The sequence below is a fragment of the Cydia strobilella genome, chromosome 11 (assembly GCF_947568885.1).
Source record: "Cydia strobilella chromosome 11, ilCydStro3.1, whole genome shotgun sequence".
NCBI lineage: Eukaryota > Metazoa > Arthropoda > Insecta > Lepidoptera > Tortricidae > Cydia > Cydia strobilella.
In genome coordinates this window covers 9,227,562-9,244,095 of record NC_086051.1, presented here as the reverse complement: position 1 = coordinate 9,244,095, position 16,534 = coordinate 9,227,562, and the positions used below count along the sequence as shown (strand labels likewise).

The following is a 16,534-nucleotide window of genomic DNA, read 5'->3' as shown; positions in this document are numbered from 1 at the left end:
ATAACACCCAACACCTGGGATGGAAAGAAATATATACTCACTGTGATGGATGACTATAGCCATTTTGCAAAAATATACCTGCTGAAAAGTAAAAATGAAGCGTTTGAATACCTGAAAGAATATATACAAGAAGCGGAAAGAACCCACAGCGAGAAAGTAAAAATGATAAGATGTGATAACGGTGGAGAATACACTTCTAATAACATAAAAGAATGGTGCAAACAAAAGGGAATATTAGTGGATTACACAATCCCATATTAACCTCAACTTAATGGGAAGAGTGAAAGATTAAACCGTACAATTCTGGAAAAGTAAGAGCATTGCTGTATGAGAATAACGTACCTAAATATCTATGGGGTGAAGCGACAAGAACCGCGACATATATAATCAACAGACTACCTACAGATGGAAAAGAGGTTACACCCTCAGAGCTATGGACTGGTAAAAGACCGGATCTGAAGAATCTGAGCTACTTCGGAAGTCAAGCTCACAGTAAAATACTTGGAAACCTGAGTAAATTAGACAAAAGATCTGAGAAATTCCTTATGGTCGGATACTCCCCTACTGGATACCGTCTTTGGGATGAATAAAAGCGACGTATCATAGAGCGAAGAGATGTAATTTTCTCAAATCTAATACAAAGATCTTTCCAACCTAAAAATATAAAACAACAACCTGTGGTAGAACTGGAAGTAATAAACCAGAACAGAAGAGAAGAAGAAAGAAACGAAGAAAACCTAAGACAAGAAGAAAGAAAAGAAACTCTAAACCAAGATAGAAGAGAAGAAGAAAGAAACGAAGAAAACCTAATACAAGAAGAAAGAAAAGAAACTATAAACCAAGATAGAAGAGAAGAAGAAAGAAACGAAGAAAACCTAATACAAGAAGAAAGAAAAGAAACTTTAAACCAAGAAAGAAGAGAAGAAATGCCAAACAAAGAAGAAAGAAGCAAAACTCAAAATCTCCAGAAAAGAGAAGAAACCATTGACGAAGAAGAAACACCTGAAACAATTCGAAGGTCTGGAAGAATAAGAAAACAGCCAGCAAAACTAAACGACTATTTCACTTACCTTACCTACAGCGAAGCCACAACCGGTTCTGAAAAAGAAGAATGGATAAAAGCCATCAACTCTGAAGAACAATCATTGAAAGACAACAGAGTATGGGAACTTGTTGATAGAGCTGAAGCTGGAACAAGAAAAATCTTGAGCAATAGATGGGTCCTGAAACAGAAAAGTGATGGAAAGTACAAAGCTCGATTGGTGGTGAGAGGATGTGAACAAAAACCTGGCATTGACTATGGAGAAACTTTCAGTCCTGTGATTAATAACAGTTCTATCAGAACTATGCTAGCTATTGCTGCAAATAAGCAATACCATATCATGAAACTGGATATAAAAACTGCTTTCCTCTACGGAGAGATAACTGAAGATCTGTACATGCAGATACCGGAAGGCTATGAAAAAGAAGAAGGAAAAATATGTAAACTGAAAAGAAGCCTATATGGACTAAAACAATCTCCTCTGAAGTGGAACCAAAAGTTCTCAATGACCCTAAAGAAGAAGGGATTATGCCCACTTAACACAGATCACTGTATTTTCAAAACAGAAAATGGAGATGTTATCCTTGGAATATATGTAGACGGCGGATTGCTGATAGGAGAAAATAAAGAAGAGATGCTCTCATTGTTGAAGAAGACTTTGAAATGACTTTTGTAGAAGGTCCTACTTCCTTTCTAGGAATGGAGATAGTTAGAACAGAAAAACAAATAAGAATTGGACAAGAAGAATATGCCAAAAGCATAGTGGAAAAATTTAAGATGGAAAACTCTAAACCATGTCCGACACCATTAGTAAAAGATCTGAAGGAAAAAGACAAAGAAGATACAGAAGATGTGAGATTTCCCTACCGTGAAGCTATAGGTTCTTTAATGTACCTAAGTAGCAAGACTCGACCGGATCTGGCATTCTCGGTTAATATTGAAAGTCGTAACATGGAAAAACCTACCAACACTGATGTGAAAAACGTAAAGAGAACCCTAAGATACATACAAGTAAGTAAGAATATAGATATCGGCTATGACACAAACTCAGACCTTACCAAATTAGAAGCCTACAGCGACTCCGACTTTGCTGGAGACCTGGAATCAAGAAGAAGCACTACCGGATACATTATTATGTACTGCGGAGGTCCCTTGCAATGGTGTGCAAGGAAACAACCTATAGTCGCACTCTCAAGCTGCGAAGCTGAATATATAGCTGCTGCAGAATGCAGTAAAGAAGTGCTGTATCTAAAAAGCTTAATAGAAGAAATGTTACAAATAAAAGTTCATGTGAATTTAAAAGTGGACAATCAAAGTGCTATAAAACTGATAGAGAATGGAGTGTTGAACAGACGCTATAAACATATAGATGTTCGTTATAAATTCATTCATGAAAATGTTGTAAGAGGTAATTTATGTGTAGAGTATGTACCTACTTCATATAACTGTGCTGACATTCTAACCAAGCCATTAGAACCTGTTAAGTTTAAAAATGTTTGTGAACTAATCTACAATTAAGGGGGAATGTTAAATAATAGTCTGTAAAACGTTAAAAACATTTTATTTTGATAATTGTAGTATTTGTAGTTCGTTTCTGAACGCAACCTATTGAAAGAATCCTCTGAAAGAATCGTGTAGAATCTGCCTGTCATTCTGTCTCCGTTTTTTTTCAATGTACACGAAATAATGTGTTTCATATAAAATAAATAAGTATTCAAGTATTAAAAACCTCTGATTTATTATTTAAAAAAACCTCTCACTTTGGATGTACCCCGACCTTTTGGAAAAACTTGATAATGTAATTAAGATCACCCTTTCATCTGTCATGAACATTGATTTGGACAACAACCAATGGTCCCAAGCCTCCCTTCCTATTAGATACGGAGGTATTGGGATCCGCAAAATTTCGATTATATCACTTCCGGCATTTCTTTCATCAATTCATAGTACACAAAATTTAGTTTCCAAAATTCTGAAAAACCCTATTGATCTCAAAATTTCTTTTGCTACAGAGGCCATGGATTTTTGGAGGGCGAACTGCCCTAACACTGACCTGCCTAATACGATCCCCCGCTCGCAACGACAATGGGACGAGCCGCTCTGCGTTCTGGTACGGGACCACCTTTACGAAACGTTTACCAGCCCCGTGGAGCGTGCTCGTCTCCTTGCTTGTTCCGAGTGGGAGTCGGGGGCGTGGTTACACGCTTTACCCTCCAAAAATTTAGGCACTCTTCTCAGCAATGAGACAATTAGACTTTCGATGGCACTGCGACTCGGATCTGTATGTGTTGCCCCGCACACATGCCACTGTTGTTCCATTGTCACTGGTAAGGGCCTGCATGGCTTGTCTTGCAGCAGAAGTGCGGGCCGCATCACACGCCACGCCAGCATCAACGACATTCTGCGTCGGGCCTTTACCAGTGCCGGAGCACCAGCCGTCCTAGAGCCCACAGGCCTGACCAGGGACGACGGAAAACGGCCCGACGGCAGCATGACTCTTGTCCCCTGGAAGTTGGGTCGGCCCCTAGTATGGGACGCGACGTGCGTCGATACTCTTGCACCGTCCCACCTTCCAGGGACCTCGACCAAGGCTGGGTCGGCCGCCGCAGCGGCCGACCACCTCAAACGGCGCAAATATGCTGTCATTGATTCTGGTTGCATGTTTGAGCCGTTTGGGGTGGAAACGCTCGGGCCTTGGGGACCCGGAGCACACTGTATATTTAGGGAGCTAGCGAAGCGTCTCATTGATGCTACGGGTGACCAGAGGGCTGGTTACTTCCTTGCCCAGCGAATTGGCATCGCAATTTAGCGTGGCAATGCTACCAGCCTTCTGGGCACCTTACCATCCGGCGCCGAGCTAGCTCCCATTTTTTACTTGTAAATATATGTAGATATTTTTAGTTAATTTAATTATTTATGTTTTTATATTTTTATGTTTGTACGATATTAAATTTAATAGCTTTTATAGACAAAAAGTTTTGAGATATCTAGTGTATCCATAAATTCTGACACAAAGTTAATTGTCCCTGTAGAGACTACCTATGGTTTTAAAGTTATTTATCTAAGTTTTATATACTTTTTTTTTAATGAGGAACACTATTTGTTTTGTTTTAAAATATTATACTTTAGCAAATTATATTACATACTTACATATATCCTCACGCAAGCCTATCAAAAGACCGGGATTTATAGGCCCGTGAAATCCAAGAAGATACAAACATAAATAATGGTAACCTAGCAACTCCCGTTTAAATAAAATAACAACATGGCATTTTACAAGATCTTTTATTTTTAAATAAACATAAATAAATGTAGAATTAAAGCGACCTTCATTACATACATTTTTTCAAGGGAATCCGAAAATAAATAAAAAATGCTATTGTGACTGCAATATACCTAAAGGCACAAAATCATTGTTATGAAACTAGTTTCATTTATTTAGTTTAGCACCTATGCAAAGGATTAATAATATTAGTTTTATAAAGATCTGTTAGATCCTGTTGAAAACATAATTATGACTTAACTAACCGTGTGCTAATAGAAGTTTATGCTTAGGCATCATGGTCATAGGACAAGTACCATTTTTAAAGACAAAATAAGTAATAAAGTAAAAATATACAATAACCAAAGTAACCTGTTGCTAGATTTGATGATATGGTTGTAGCTTTGCTGTATAAAATCTATTGTTTTGTATTTATTTTATTAAAACCTCTCCTTTCAAGTCTTAACGCATTATGTATTATTGTAATGGGATTAAAATAATTTAAAGCCTATAGTCTGTTCAGTTAAACTAATGCCAACAAATAAAACCACATAACTAAGTCATATTATCTCTTTCTGCCCCACCATGCTTAACCTTTTCGCAGCCACGTCAATGAAATAATAGTGTCATCAACGCCAAGCCACAAACTGCACGTAAACAACCCGTATAACATATCAAGTTATGGAGTGTGGGGCACGAAATGTACTGACTTTATATCAAGTTAATGGCGGCGATATGTACTGATTTTATATCAAGTCAATGGCGGCGAAAAGATTAACAACCATAACTGACATTGGAAAATGAAATTTATTAACCCATATATGCCCATTGGGTCGTTTTCGACCCACTGAATAAAACTTGCTCATACTCATTAAAATTAGCAGGAGACAGAGCCTGTAACGTAACCTTATAAGAAGAAGCTAAACAAGTTTTGGGTATATATGGGTCAAGACGAAAGTGGATGACACGCGAAATCGCCTTTCCATACAAAACATAGTCCCAATTTCCTCTCTGGATATTAACATAATTGAAAATATTTTGACACAGTTTATGTATATTAATCACAGCTATGCCCCTCTGTTTGATATTTCTGAAATTTCTAATTATTATAAGAGTTGGGAGCATTTAAAAATGTGTATGGAAATTGTTTTTCTCTTGTTTTTGTTGTTGAATGTCGGGATGTATTATAAATTCAATATACGCGATATAATCTGTTTTCACAGTTTTATTTCATGAGTAACTATCGCGGTAACCGAAGACAATATTTGTTTTTCTCCTAATTCTTATAATAATCAAAGAATCGAAAAAAATCAAAGTAAGGGGCATAACTATGGCTAATTAAGGGGCATAACTATGGCATATTAGCCATAGTTATGCCCCTTACTTTGACTTAACATTAAATATGTTAATATCCAGAGAGGAAAATGGGGACTATGTTTGTATGGAGAAGCGGCCATCCCCTTTCCTCTTAAGCGTGATTTTGTTTGTTTACATTCTTTTAAAATACCTAAACTAACAGACTACAGTGAAGTGGCCAAATCGGCTACAAATCATCATCAGAATCAAGGGCTGCCCTCCTCCTGTCAAATTTAACAGTGCTGGTTGATTTCCCCATCTGCTGGTTGACTGACTCTAGGAGTTGGATCAGTTCTTGCTCGGAGATCTTGGTGCGTACTTGTCCCATTTGAGCCATTCTGCAGATCATGTTTTCCACCATGGCACCTTTCTCTGGTCTGCTTAGTTTTATTGTGTTCACTGAAATTAGGTAATATGAAATAAGGTTAATTATTATACGGTACAAGTCAGCAAAATGGACCAAGTCAAATTCCAACTTTAAATAGAGTTGCCAGTACTTGCCAGATTGGAGGACAAAAATGTTCTTTTTAATCGAATTTAAACTAACACATAATTAAACATTGAATCATTTCTAAAACAACCAAACAAGTGAGTCTAAACCATGAAATTATTTAATGTTCTTTTTAATTAAGATTTTGGTCAATTTTATGACTTCACTACATTTTCCTGGATAACAATTCTGTAAAAATATATTCATTCAATTATTTATTAAATTAATCCCAACCAAAAGAGACTTGAAGGGACTGTCATATGGATATCATTTGATGCGAGAAGAATGGAAGGAAATGTATAAATCTCTATGCATAGGTATTTATGGGAAATTCAACTGAAAACTAGAAGTAGATTAGATACAATAAAAATAATCATTCATAAACTTTTTTTCTGAGGCAAATCACTATTTGAAAATTTAACATACCTAACCCAATAGAAAAACCGGACAAGTGCGAGTCGGACTTGCCCACCAAAAGTTTCGTACTTTTTTAGTATTTGTTGTTATAGAAGCAACAGAAATACATCATCTGTGAAAATTTCAACTGTCTAGCTATCTCTGTTCTTGATACAACCTGGTGACAGATAGACAGACGGACAGACAGACAGACGGACAGTGGAGTCTAAGTAATAATGTCCCGTTTTCACCCTTTGGGTACGGAACCCTAAAAAAATTAACAATAAACATTAGCAACAGTTTTCATGAAGTAAATCGCGTTGAACTTCATAATTCAGGTATTTAAAACGTATTTTTTAAGAGATAAAAACAAAGAAACTTCTAGTTTCTTGTTAAAACAAAACTTAACTCACATCTGGCCCGGGCATCTTGACTAAGGGCTTGTGCAAGAATCGTGTGTTTTGCTTCTTCCATTCTCTCCTCCTGCTGCTTAGCCTTGTTCGGATCGCCTGTTCCCTGAAATAATCAAGCATTTTTTCCATTAAAAAGAAACAAATTGAACCGACATTGAAAGATATGTCGGTATGTTGTTACTATGAATAGTTAACCTCAATCAAAGTAAAAAGCATGATACATACCCCATGTTGAGCTTGTAACTGAGCTAATCGCTGTTGTCTGATTTGTTCCAATTCCGGATCTGCCATTTTGTCAAAGAAATTTGTAGTCTTTCACTGTTTAAATCTAAAAAATATATATTTTGTTAGCAGTTACAATTACTCGCTAGTCGCTCGACGACGACAAAACAGGTGGTGTTACTAGTTGATTAAAATCAAAAATCAAAAACGCCAAATGCGCTATAAGTGCACTACACGCCATGCGTTTACATTTCTTGCTATAGCACTATTTTAACTAGAAACACAATGAAGGATGCTTAGGCAATCAACACTAGCATTATATAAATTAACTCGTACAATTAACGTATTTTATTTAAGTAGTTACGCCTACGCCAACTCTTAAATTTTAAAATAAGGTCCTCGAGTTTAGATAAACACTAGGCTAACAACACCAAAGAACTGTCACATTGACGTTGGCGAACGTGTTCGAGTGTTTAGTAAAAACACTTTAAATTTCTGCGCTTTCTTTATTTTCCTTTTCGGTCGCAAGTTATGTACGACCATGAATAGAGTGCTTTACAGCGTTATCTTTTTAAAATTGGATGGTGGTAAACAAGCATATGGTACACCTTATGCACAACTGGTGCATTCATCATAATTTAAATAAATAAAGAATAAGAATCAAACAATAATTGTAAGTTTATATATCATTTAATTAGTATTATCATGCCATTGTAGAGTTTGGTATTGAACTTGTCCATATATGTTACAAAACGCTAAAAGAGCTATTTTATTCACAGCTACTGACAATCTTCCAAATGTTATGAGGTTGATAGGTCTGAAGGATGTCTTATCATCTTTTATACAGCGAACCATATACATAGCATGAAATTTGACAGGGTCCCCTGTAAACAAATGTAGAAATATTATTAATATTGTAGTGGGGCATATAATATTAATCACAGGCCTCATTCTGAAAACAAAACGGCAGATTACACAAATTAAACAGAAACTATACATTTACCTGCATAAACAAGAAAATCTGATCCAAATTTGGAGCCACTTGTAATATAATGGCCTTTTTCCCAAAGATCATCAAAAACAGTGAAATGTAGAACTCCGTCTCCTTCCCTTATGCTAGGACTCAAAACATCTAAGCCAACTTTACTTTTTTCTGAAATTAAGTAATGTTACATTAATTTAGCATTGAGTTGTTTTAATATATTAAGAGGTAATATTATGCACATTAACTTAACTGATTAATTTAATTTGTATGTATGTATACATATACTTCATTGTACATAGAAATAATGATTGTAATTTGTGATAAGAGAAACTGGAAATAGAGGAAATATAATAATCATTTAATTACCTATACAATGTGACATCAAGTACCTATTATATAAATGTTGATTGCTTATTTAACAAAGCACATCTACAGGAAAGCGACAATATCAATGTTTTTAAAGATATAATTTTCAATTAAAAATATCTACTAGATACCCGGCATAGTATTTACCTGTATCCATATGGTGCTGTGTAGGTAAGTGCACAAGCACATGAGCTGGCAACAAAGGGGGTAATTTATCTATTTCTTCCTGCAACAATGCTTGTTTATTCAAGTTTTCTTCTGTAACTGCAAGAATAAATTGGAGTAACATGTTAACAACCTTCAAACTCAAATGATTTATTACCGAAACCGAAATAATTTGTTATTCTAAATGTCACTACGTATAAAATAACAAAATTTTATATTATTATTTTACACTTCAATCAACTACTTGATTTAGGTAATATTTAGCCACAAAATCTTACTGGGAATTTTTTTTGTAATAAGTTTCTGCCTTTTTCCAGCAACTATAATGTCAATTTTCTGTGATAGTTGTTCAATTCTTCGCTTTCTTAAGGCTTCTGTTTGCTCTGCTAATACTCTAAAAATATGCAAATTTTATAAATTAAGATTAGGTACTAGAATCCATCCAGTGGCGGATCTACAGTCTCTGCCGCCCTAGGCCCCAGGCCCTGTAGTAAGTACTAGCTGCCCCTTTCTCAGCACCCATCATGGGTAGACTGCCTAGTGCCGCCCCTAATATCTCGCTGCTCTAGGCCTGGGCCTACTTGACCTTAGGGTAAATCCGCTACTGAATCCATCCATGGATATACAAGGATGTGGTCACTTCTTCTCAAATATTTTATAATAATATGACATCTTTATCAATTTTGCCAGTAATCTAGGAAAAATGGTGCATAGGTACTAACTTTTCCTCCATACTTTTTGCATTTTGTTTGTCGGATTTATTAGGTTTGCATGTAATTTTTGGAAGTTCATATAATTCACATATTCCCTTATTTACTAACAATGCTGCTTCCTCAGACATGAGGGCCACCGGCAGACCTAAAAAGGTACAGTAAATACATTAGGTATACACAAAAACATGGTGCTGATAAATGTAATGTTTAATTGCAAGCTAAGCAAAAGGATTTGTACTATTTCATACTCACCAAAGAAGTCGTTTTGCCTCGGGTAGGAAGGCAGAGTTCCTACAAGTGCGCCGCATATTCTATGTTGCGTACGAAGGGTGAACCAATCTGAGACGATATACAATATATTATGTAGTTTAGAGTTTAGAATAAAAGTAAACAATAATTTGAGGCTTAAAATTTAACCAACCTTCTGCATTCCATACATATGCAACTCCTTTTTCCACGTAAAGGGATATCATAGCAAAAATATTGTAAGGCGTATTAAAGAATGTCTTAATTATTTTCTTTTCAATATATTTAATAAATATAAACTATTTTAGCAAGCATTAGACTATCATGTTATAATTAGATTATTTTGACTTTTGATAGACTGACGTGGTGACGTGACGTTTGGGTCTCTGATGATATTGTACGTCTATGCATGACAAAGACGACTTGACAGTAAACTTCTTATAGTTGGTCAAACCAAATTGGCAGTAAATAAGAACAAAAAAAAACTGTACTCATCCTTTTCTTTTGGGTGCTAGTACTAGTGTAAGAAAAAGATAGTATGAGTCTCTCTGTCTATGTTTAAAATGAGTCAGTCCTTTGACAAACTATATTTCAATATTATATTACAAAGACATTTTACAAAGTGAAAGTATATCAAGTCCTCAAGAAATTGTATATACATTTTGTACATGGTTTGTATTGCTAAATTATAATTAGAAATTTTATAAAGAATCATAAAAGAATGGGCTGTACGATGGTACATTGTATGAACGTTCATTACGTTTGACAGTTGAATAAAATCAGCTGTAAGTTCAGCTCGGCTTCAGATTATTTTGTCAGCTCTTCTTTGTATGCAGTTACATGAAAGTAAAGTTATAATACCGGCCGACAATTTAATGTAGTCTATTTATATCACGTACTCCTCGAAACAGAGACGTGAACATATAATTCATTTAGTTTTTAATAGTGCACGTTACATAATTTTAGTCCCAAAATGACAAATCTGAAAGTCTTAATCGGTTAGTTTATTTTTATTGTGTTCCTCCGAAACTTAGGGAGAGTTATGAATTATTTGTTTTTTTTTAGGCGGGGGCACTGGCTTCATAGGTAGGCGTTTGGGTGATCTCATTTCAAAACATGGATATGATGTGACGAACGTTTCTCGAATGCCGGGCAGAAACAACCTATGCTGGTCGGATATAGCGATGAGAGGTTTGCCCGACAACACGCATGCTGTGGTCAATCTTGCGGGGCAACAGTTTATGGACTTCACCAAGGCCTGGACGCCTGGGTATGTATTGTTATGACTCATAAACTTTTTGATACAGTTCAAAAGGTCGGTAATTTATATTACCGGTAATAATAATTAATAAATAAACTTGTTTAGTATTCAAATAAACTTTTTGATACAGTTCAAAAGGTCGGTAATTTATATTACCGGTAATAATAATTAATAAATAAACTTGTTTAGTATTCAAACACTTAAAAAACGAAAGAAATGCCTATTTGTGTAATTTTTTAATTAATATTTTCATTTCTAATGTTTTCAAACAACACAGACCACATTGAGGTCTGTACATACTTTTTCCATGTCACTATAAAAAGTATTCTAAAACACTTTTTTTCTTTTTAGGTTTAAACAAAATGTCCAGAATTCTCGAGTTTTCACTACCAAATCATTAGTAGAAGCCATAAACAAGGTAGAAGTTAAACCTAAGGTATTGGTTGTGGTCACTGGAGTTGGTGCATATGAGCCTTCAGAGTATAACAAGTATGATGAAAGTAGTGCTGTCACTGGCTCAGACTTCTTCTCCAGATTAACTATTGAATGGGAGGGAGCAGCCAGTAAAGTAGACCCATCAGTTAGACTTGTAAGTCCATACTGGTTATTAACACTTTCAGTGCCAAGCGCCCCAATTCCAATACAGAATGAACCTACTTGGCAGTGAATGTGTAAATAAAAACTTTCAATAATCCAAACCCATTCACATATTGATAACACGTGTTGATGGGATACATTTTTTTGTATTCCTATAGTTTAAATATTCTTATTCTTACATCTTAATCTTTCCTAAATTAGACTATTTATTTCAAAGTTTACAATATTTAAGTATAAATTAGAATAATTTATTGAACAATATTAAAAATATAACTTAAGTTAAAATGAAGTGACTTTCTATTTTAAAATTAAGTTACAAATAGCTAATAAAAGTGACCTAGTATTTACAAATATTTTTCAATAAACTTTAAATTTTGTGGTTTCAGGTTATAATAAGATCTGGTGTAGTAATTGGCCGAGAAGGTGGAATGATAAAGAACATGATCCTGCCATTCTTCCTTGGACTAGGTGGGCGTATTGGCTCAGGCAAGCAATTCCTGCCTTGGATACATGTGGATGATCTTACAGGAATCATCAAATTCGCGATAGAAAATGAAAAAGTTGATGGAATACTAAATGGTGTATCTCCTCACATTATAACTAATCGGGATTTTACAGCGGTAAGATATCCGTAAGAAATATATTCAGGATGCATATTTCAATAAACCAGCTGCAGACAAAAAATCCTTCTCTTCACATTAAAACTGTGGATCTAGTGAAAATAGTCTTGTGCATGTGAAGAAGGGCATAAGTTCCATGTAACAATTGTACCCTTTTTCACCCGAGCTGCGCAAGACTTGTACCCCTTTTCACTAGTCACAATTGTATTCAAGCATTTGAAATTAAAAACCATTAGGATACGGTGAGCAACCGAACTAGCTATGAAAGAAGTTCTATATCAATTCCTTATTCTGTAGTTACTCTGCACAGCTACTTGTTCTACTCACTGCATCATAAAAGCTTGCCAGGTTCAAGTTAATGTTTTTTTTTGCAGTCTTTTGCCAAAGCTCTCAAACGACCAGCTTTCTTTCCTGTGCCAGAAAAAATTCTAAATGTTCTACTCAACCCTGAGAGAGCCATGCTACTGACCAAAGGACAACACGTTACGCCTAAAAAAGTCATTGAACTCGGATATTCGTACAAATACCTCAACTTAGATGACGCATGCAAGGACGTCGCGCATCTGTTTCCAAAGAAAACAGCAAATTGAGGAAGTACGTATTTGTATTGTAGCTTTCGTAATACTTCTCTCGCCAATCGAATACATCAAGAGCAAAATAGATGGAGATCGATTTCGAAATCAAATATTCCCGCCTTTAAATTCTTGATCTTGACTGACTTGAATACAAATAATAAAAAAACCGGCCAAGTGCGAGTCGGACTCGCGCACCGAGGGTTCCGTACTTTTTAGTATTTGTTGTTATAGCGGCAACAGAAATACATCATCTGTGAAAATTTCAACTGTAGCTATATCACGGTTCATGAGATACAGCCTGGTGACAGACGGACAGACGGACAGCGGAGTCTTAGTAATAGGGTCCCGTTTTTACCCTTTGGGTACGGAACCCTAAAAATGGACAGCAGTCGGTGTTTCACTGTTATAGTTGGTCAAACCAAATTGTTAGTAAATAAAAAACAAAAACAACTACCTATATACTCGTCCTTTTCTTTTGGGTGCTAGTACTAGTGTAAGACAAAGATAGTATGATTCTCTCTGTCTATGTTTGAAATGAGACAGTCCTTTGACAAACTATACTTCCGTAACTTGCTTTCTGTTTTGAACCTTATAATTGACAGGACTAAACTTTCCTAATTTACGTTTTTCTTCACGGATTGATACGGATAATTTGAATGCCTTTTCAGACTTGCTCTTGAACTCTCAATAGACCAGCGCACTGTCTATTGCCAGGAATTATATGTCCAGTTAAACCCTAAAAAACTATGATGCTGACCAAGGGACAATACTCAGGATCTACTATGAGTATACATAATTAAAGGAATGAAAGTACGGATACTCGTAAAAATACAGTAACACCAACATCTACACTATCTACAATTTACAAGTAAGAATGTCACGTCACTATTTCAGGCAAAGATGTATGTAATGATATGATGTAAATAACAATCTAAAAAGTACCTGTTCAGTTGTTATTTAATAGCGATATCAAGTACCTAACTAACCTCGTAGTCTTACAGGCGTATTCTAATTTTAATTATAGGATATGAATTTGATCGGGATCGGATCTGTCAGTGTCAAAACTGTCAAAAGTGACGTTTTTCGTTGAAGAAATGGAGGACTTCCGGTTCGAACGCCATCTTAATAGTAGCCTCGTGATTAATTCCTTTGTTTTTTGCTCATTAATATTGTTTAAAGTGTAATATCGATAGCTTTATTATACAGTAATCTAATTTGGTAGTGTACAGTGAATGGAGAATTAATCTCAAAGCGTGTTTAACCACCATTTTGGAGTCAACGGCCGGTAGTCCACGTGCTTCTCGTAAAATCCAGCTATCGGTTTTTTTTTTAATATATAAACTGATCGGCGATTGGCCCTAGTCACACCTGATGGAAAGTGAAGACAGGGCCTAAGATGGAGCTCACCGGTTCAGTAACAGCCTATTCACTCTTGTTTTACGAGACAACAACAATAACTACCGAGCAACGTCGTGCTCTAAGAGCATTTGGTATTTCTACCTCTAACCATGTCTGGCTAGAGCCCTAGAAGCCCATAATTTTATTTACCGTACACTGGCTGAAGAAAATCAAGAAATATTAATTCGATCCCGGGTACACTACATAATTCGGAAAAAAATATTCCAAATTTTAAAATGTCGAATTTTATTACCGACTGTCGTAATTACGAATGATGAAAATCACGAAGATTTATATTTCCGAAAACCCGAAAACCCGAATTTTGTAAATTCCGAACTACATAATTCCGATTATAGCAATTCCGACAGTGACAAACCCCGAATTTAACATTTACGATTTTTAAAACACGAATTCTGAATTGCCCTTACTCCGAATTTTATAACTCCGAATTGACGTGATTCCTATTTTAAATATTCCAACTTTAAAATTTCCGATTAACGATATTCCGAATATATTATTAAAGTTCGTTTTCTTGGGGGGTCGCAGTTCTAACCTAACCTAACCTAACCCACTTTTCTGCCAGAAAAGTTCGTTTCCACGTTCCACGTTCGTTCGGTCCCAGTTCTAACCTAACCCACTTCTGGCAACTGTTCGTTTTCTTGGGGGTCGCAGTTCTAACCTAACCCATTTTTCTGGCAACAGTTCGTTTTCTTGGAGGTCGCAGTTCTAACCTAACGTAACCCACTTTTCTGGTTCGTTATCTTGAGGGTCGCAGTTCTACCGAATTTATTTATGCCAAATTATTATGCCAAAAATATTTTATGCCGAATTTAACGTGATGCGGCACGACAGGCACCCGTAATAATTACTAAAACTGACCATACAAAAACCGAATTTCTGAATACCGAATTACTAAAACGTGCGTCTTCATTTGAATATCACGAATTTCATTTTTCCGACCTTACAAAAGACGGATTTCTGAATACCGAATTATTATATTTCCGATCGGACAATGATTTTTCGGAATTTAAGATACCGGAAAAGTGTAAAATCGGAACTTTAAGCTTTCGTCGAATTTAAACTGTTGTGAGACATACTATCATATAATCATTTAATCAATCATTTAAGCTTTCGGTCAAATGACAATCGAATTTTTAGTTTTCGGAAATAGCGCATTCGTGATTTTATTCCATCGTGTTTTTAAAAATCGTAATTTTGATATTTCGGAATTATAAAAAAATCGGGATTATGAAAATCGTGGTTATAAAAATCGGAAAAACATGTTTCGGAATATTTGGTTGTTCCCTTCGATCCCACGTGGATCCCACTTTGACGTTGGCGAAATCATCGACAGTATCGATGGAGCCATACTACTTAAAGATTGAATTGAATTGACTTTTGACATTGACAAATCCGATCCACATCTAATCCAGATCGAATTCATATCCTATAATTAAAATTCGAATACGCCTGTTAGAATGTAAAGTCTATTTCAAAGGAATTAATTTTTTTATGGTCATAAACTAGATTCAAACTCATCTAGCAAAGATTTTGTACAGTGGTCTTTAAGACCCTTACGAGGTTTGTGTTTACTATCCATCATTTGTTTCTTAACAAGTAATCTCATCTAGAACCCCATTTATAATGCCATCATAACAACATTAAAAACTTTTAGACAATACCCACCAGTAGGTACGGTTAATGTATTAAATATTGGCACGGACAAAGTGACAGAAATATGTATAAAGTCACAGAAGTAAACATGTGTAGTGTGTACATATTTTTGGTTCTTTGTTCGTATTGAAAGTAGTTTTAATTAATACCTTGACTGTATAAACGAAAACATTTTGACTAAGTAGATTAGTTTGTTATAGAATTTAAATAATGTTGTTTTATGTGCAATATTTACAATATACCACATTTATAATTGGGTCTATCGCAGATTTATTTCGTTACCTTTATTTACCAACGTTTCGACACAGGTTTCACTGTAGGTTTCAGTTTTAATATGTGTTCAAAGCGCGAAGGTTTTAAATGTTATAATATTTACAATACTTTAGTGATGAAATAAAACTATGAAAACGGATTATATCGCGTATATTAACCACCCACCCGTTGACCACGAACGCTGTAAAGAGTTCGAAACGTCGGGATGTATTATAAATTCAATATACGCGATATAATCCGTTTTCATAGTTTTATTTCATGAGTAACTATCGTGGTAACCGAAGACAATATTAAATACTTTAGTGATTAAATTTAAGTTATTATAATGTAATTTAATAAGAAATTAAAGTAATACCTAGTTAGATGTAGGTACTTACTTGCACTTTTTTATTTTGTACAAACTATTTTTCCATTTTACTTTAGTTGGGTAAGTATAAATATTTCATGTATCATTCTTAAATCAGAACAACAAGGTTGTCA

The 16,534-nt window shown here is 35.3% G+C and overlaps 3 protein-coding genes across 3 annotated transcripts; 1 reads left to right on the top strand and 2 right to left on the bottom strand.

Annotated features, from left to right (window-relative positions):
• Window positions 1–4,308: 4,308 nt before the first annotated feature.
• Window positions 4,309–7,347, bottom strand: LOC134745499 (programmed cell death protein 5). The gene is made up of 3 exons (XM_063679544.1): window positions 7,185–7,347; window positions 6,960–7,062; window positions 4,309–6,059 (listed from the first exon to the last, which is right to left on the bottom strand). Exons 1-3 carry the CDS (start codon window positions 7,248–7,250, stop codon window positions 5,848–5,850), a joined length of 381 nt encoding a protein of 126 aa, XP_063535614.1. The 5' UTR covers window positions 7,251–7,347; the 3' UTR covers window positions 4,309–5,847.
• A 505-nt stretch (window positions 7,348–7,852) lies between these two features.
• Window positions 7,853–10,021, bottom strand: LOC134745260 (tRNA-splicing endonuclease subunit Sen34). The gene is made up of 7 exons (XM_063679252.1): window positions 9,832–10,021; window positions 9,663–9,749; window positions 9,420–9,555; window positions 8,976–9,091; window positions 8,680–8,796; window positions 8,185–8,334; window positions 7,853–8,065 (listed from the first exon to the last, which is right to left on the bottom strand). The coding sequence occupies exons 1-7, from the start codon at window positions 9,881–9,883 to the stop codon at window positions 7,872–7,874; spliced, it is 852 nt and encodes a 283-aa protein (XP_063535322.1). The 5' UTR covers window positions 9,884–10,021; the 3' UTR covers window positions 7,853–7,871.
• A 471-nt stretch (window positions 10,022–10,492) lies between these two features.
• LOC134745498 (epimerase family protein SDR39U1) lies at window positions 10,493–16,232 on the top strand. Its single transcript, XM_063679543.1, has 6 exons — window positions 10,493–10,654; window positions 10,722–10,926; window positions 11,269–11,506; window positions 11,901–12,134; window positions 12,509–12,728; window positions 13,378–16,232. The coding sequence occupies exons 1-5, from the start codon at window positions 10,630–10,632 to the stop codon at window positions 12,722–12,724; spliced, it is 918 nt and encodes a 305-aa protein (XP_063535613.1). The 5' UTR covers window positions 10,493–10,629; the 3' UTR covers window positions 12,725–12,728; window positions 13,378–16,232.
• Window positions 16,233–16,534: the final 302 nt, after the last annotated feature.

Coding starts and splice junctions, on each gene's coding strand:
- LOC134745260 (XM_063679252.1), bottom strand. CDS start 9,883: ATGATATCCCTTTACGTGGAAAAAGGAGTTGCATATGTATGGAATGCA. Junction 9,750..9,831: donor ATATGTATGGAATGCAGAAG/GTTGGTTAAATT, acceptor ATATCGTCTCAG/ATTGGTTCACCCTTCGTACG. Junction 9,092..9,419: donor GCAAAAAGTATGGAGGAAAA/GTTAGTACCTAT, acceptor GCATATTTTTAG/AGTATTAGCAGAGCAAACAG.
- LOC134745498 (XM_063679543.1), top strand. CDS start 10,630: ATGACAAATCTGAAAGTCTTAATCG. Junction 10,655..10,721: donor AAATCTGAAAGTCTTAATCG/GTTAGTTTATTT, acceptor GTTTTTTTTTAG/GCGGGGGCACTGGCTTCATA. Junction 12,135..12,508: donor CTAATCGGGATTTTACAGCG/GTAAGATATCCG, acceptor TTTTTTTTGCAG/TCTTTTGCCAAAGCTCTCAA.
- LOC134745499 (XM_063679544.1), bottom strand. CDS start 7,250: ATGGCAGATCCGGAATTGGAACAAATCAGACAACAGCGATTAGCTCAG. Junction 7,063..7,184: donor AGTTACAAGCTCAACATGGG/GTATGTATCATG, acceptor TGATTATTTCAG/GGAACAGGCGATCCGAACAA. Junction 6,060..6,959: donor TCAAGATGCCCGGGCCAGAT/GTGAGTTAAGTT, acceptor ACCTAATTTCAG/TGAACACAATAAAACTAAGC.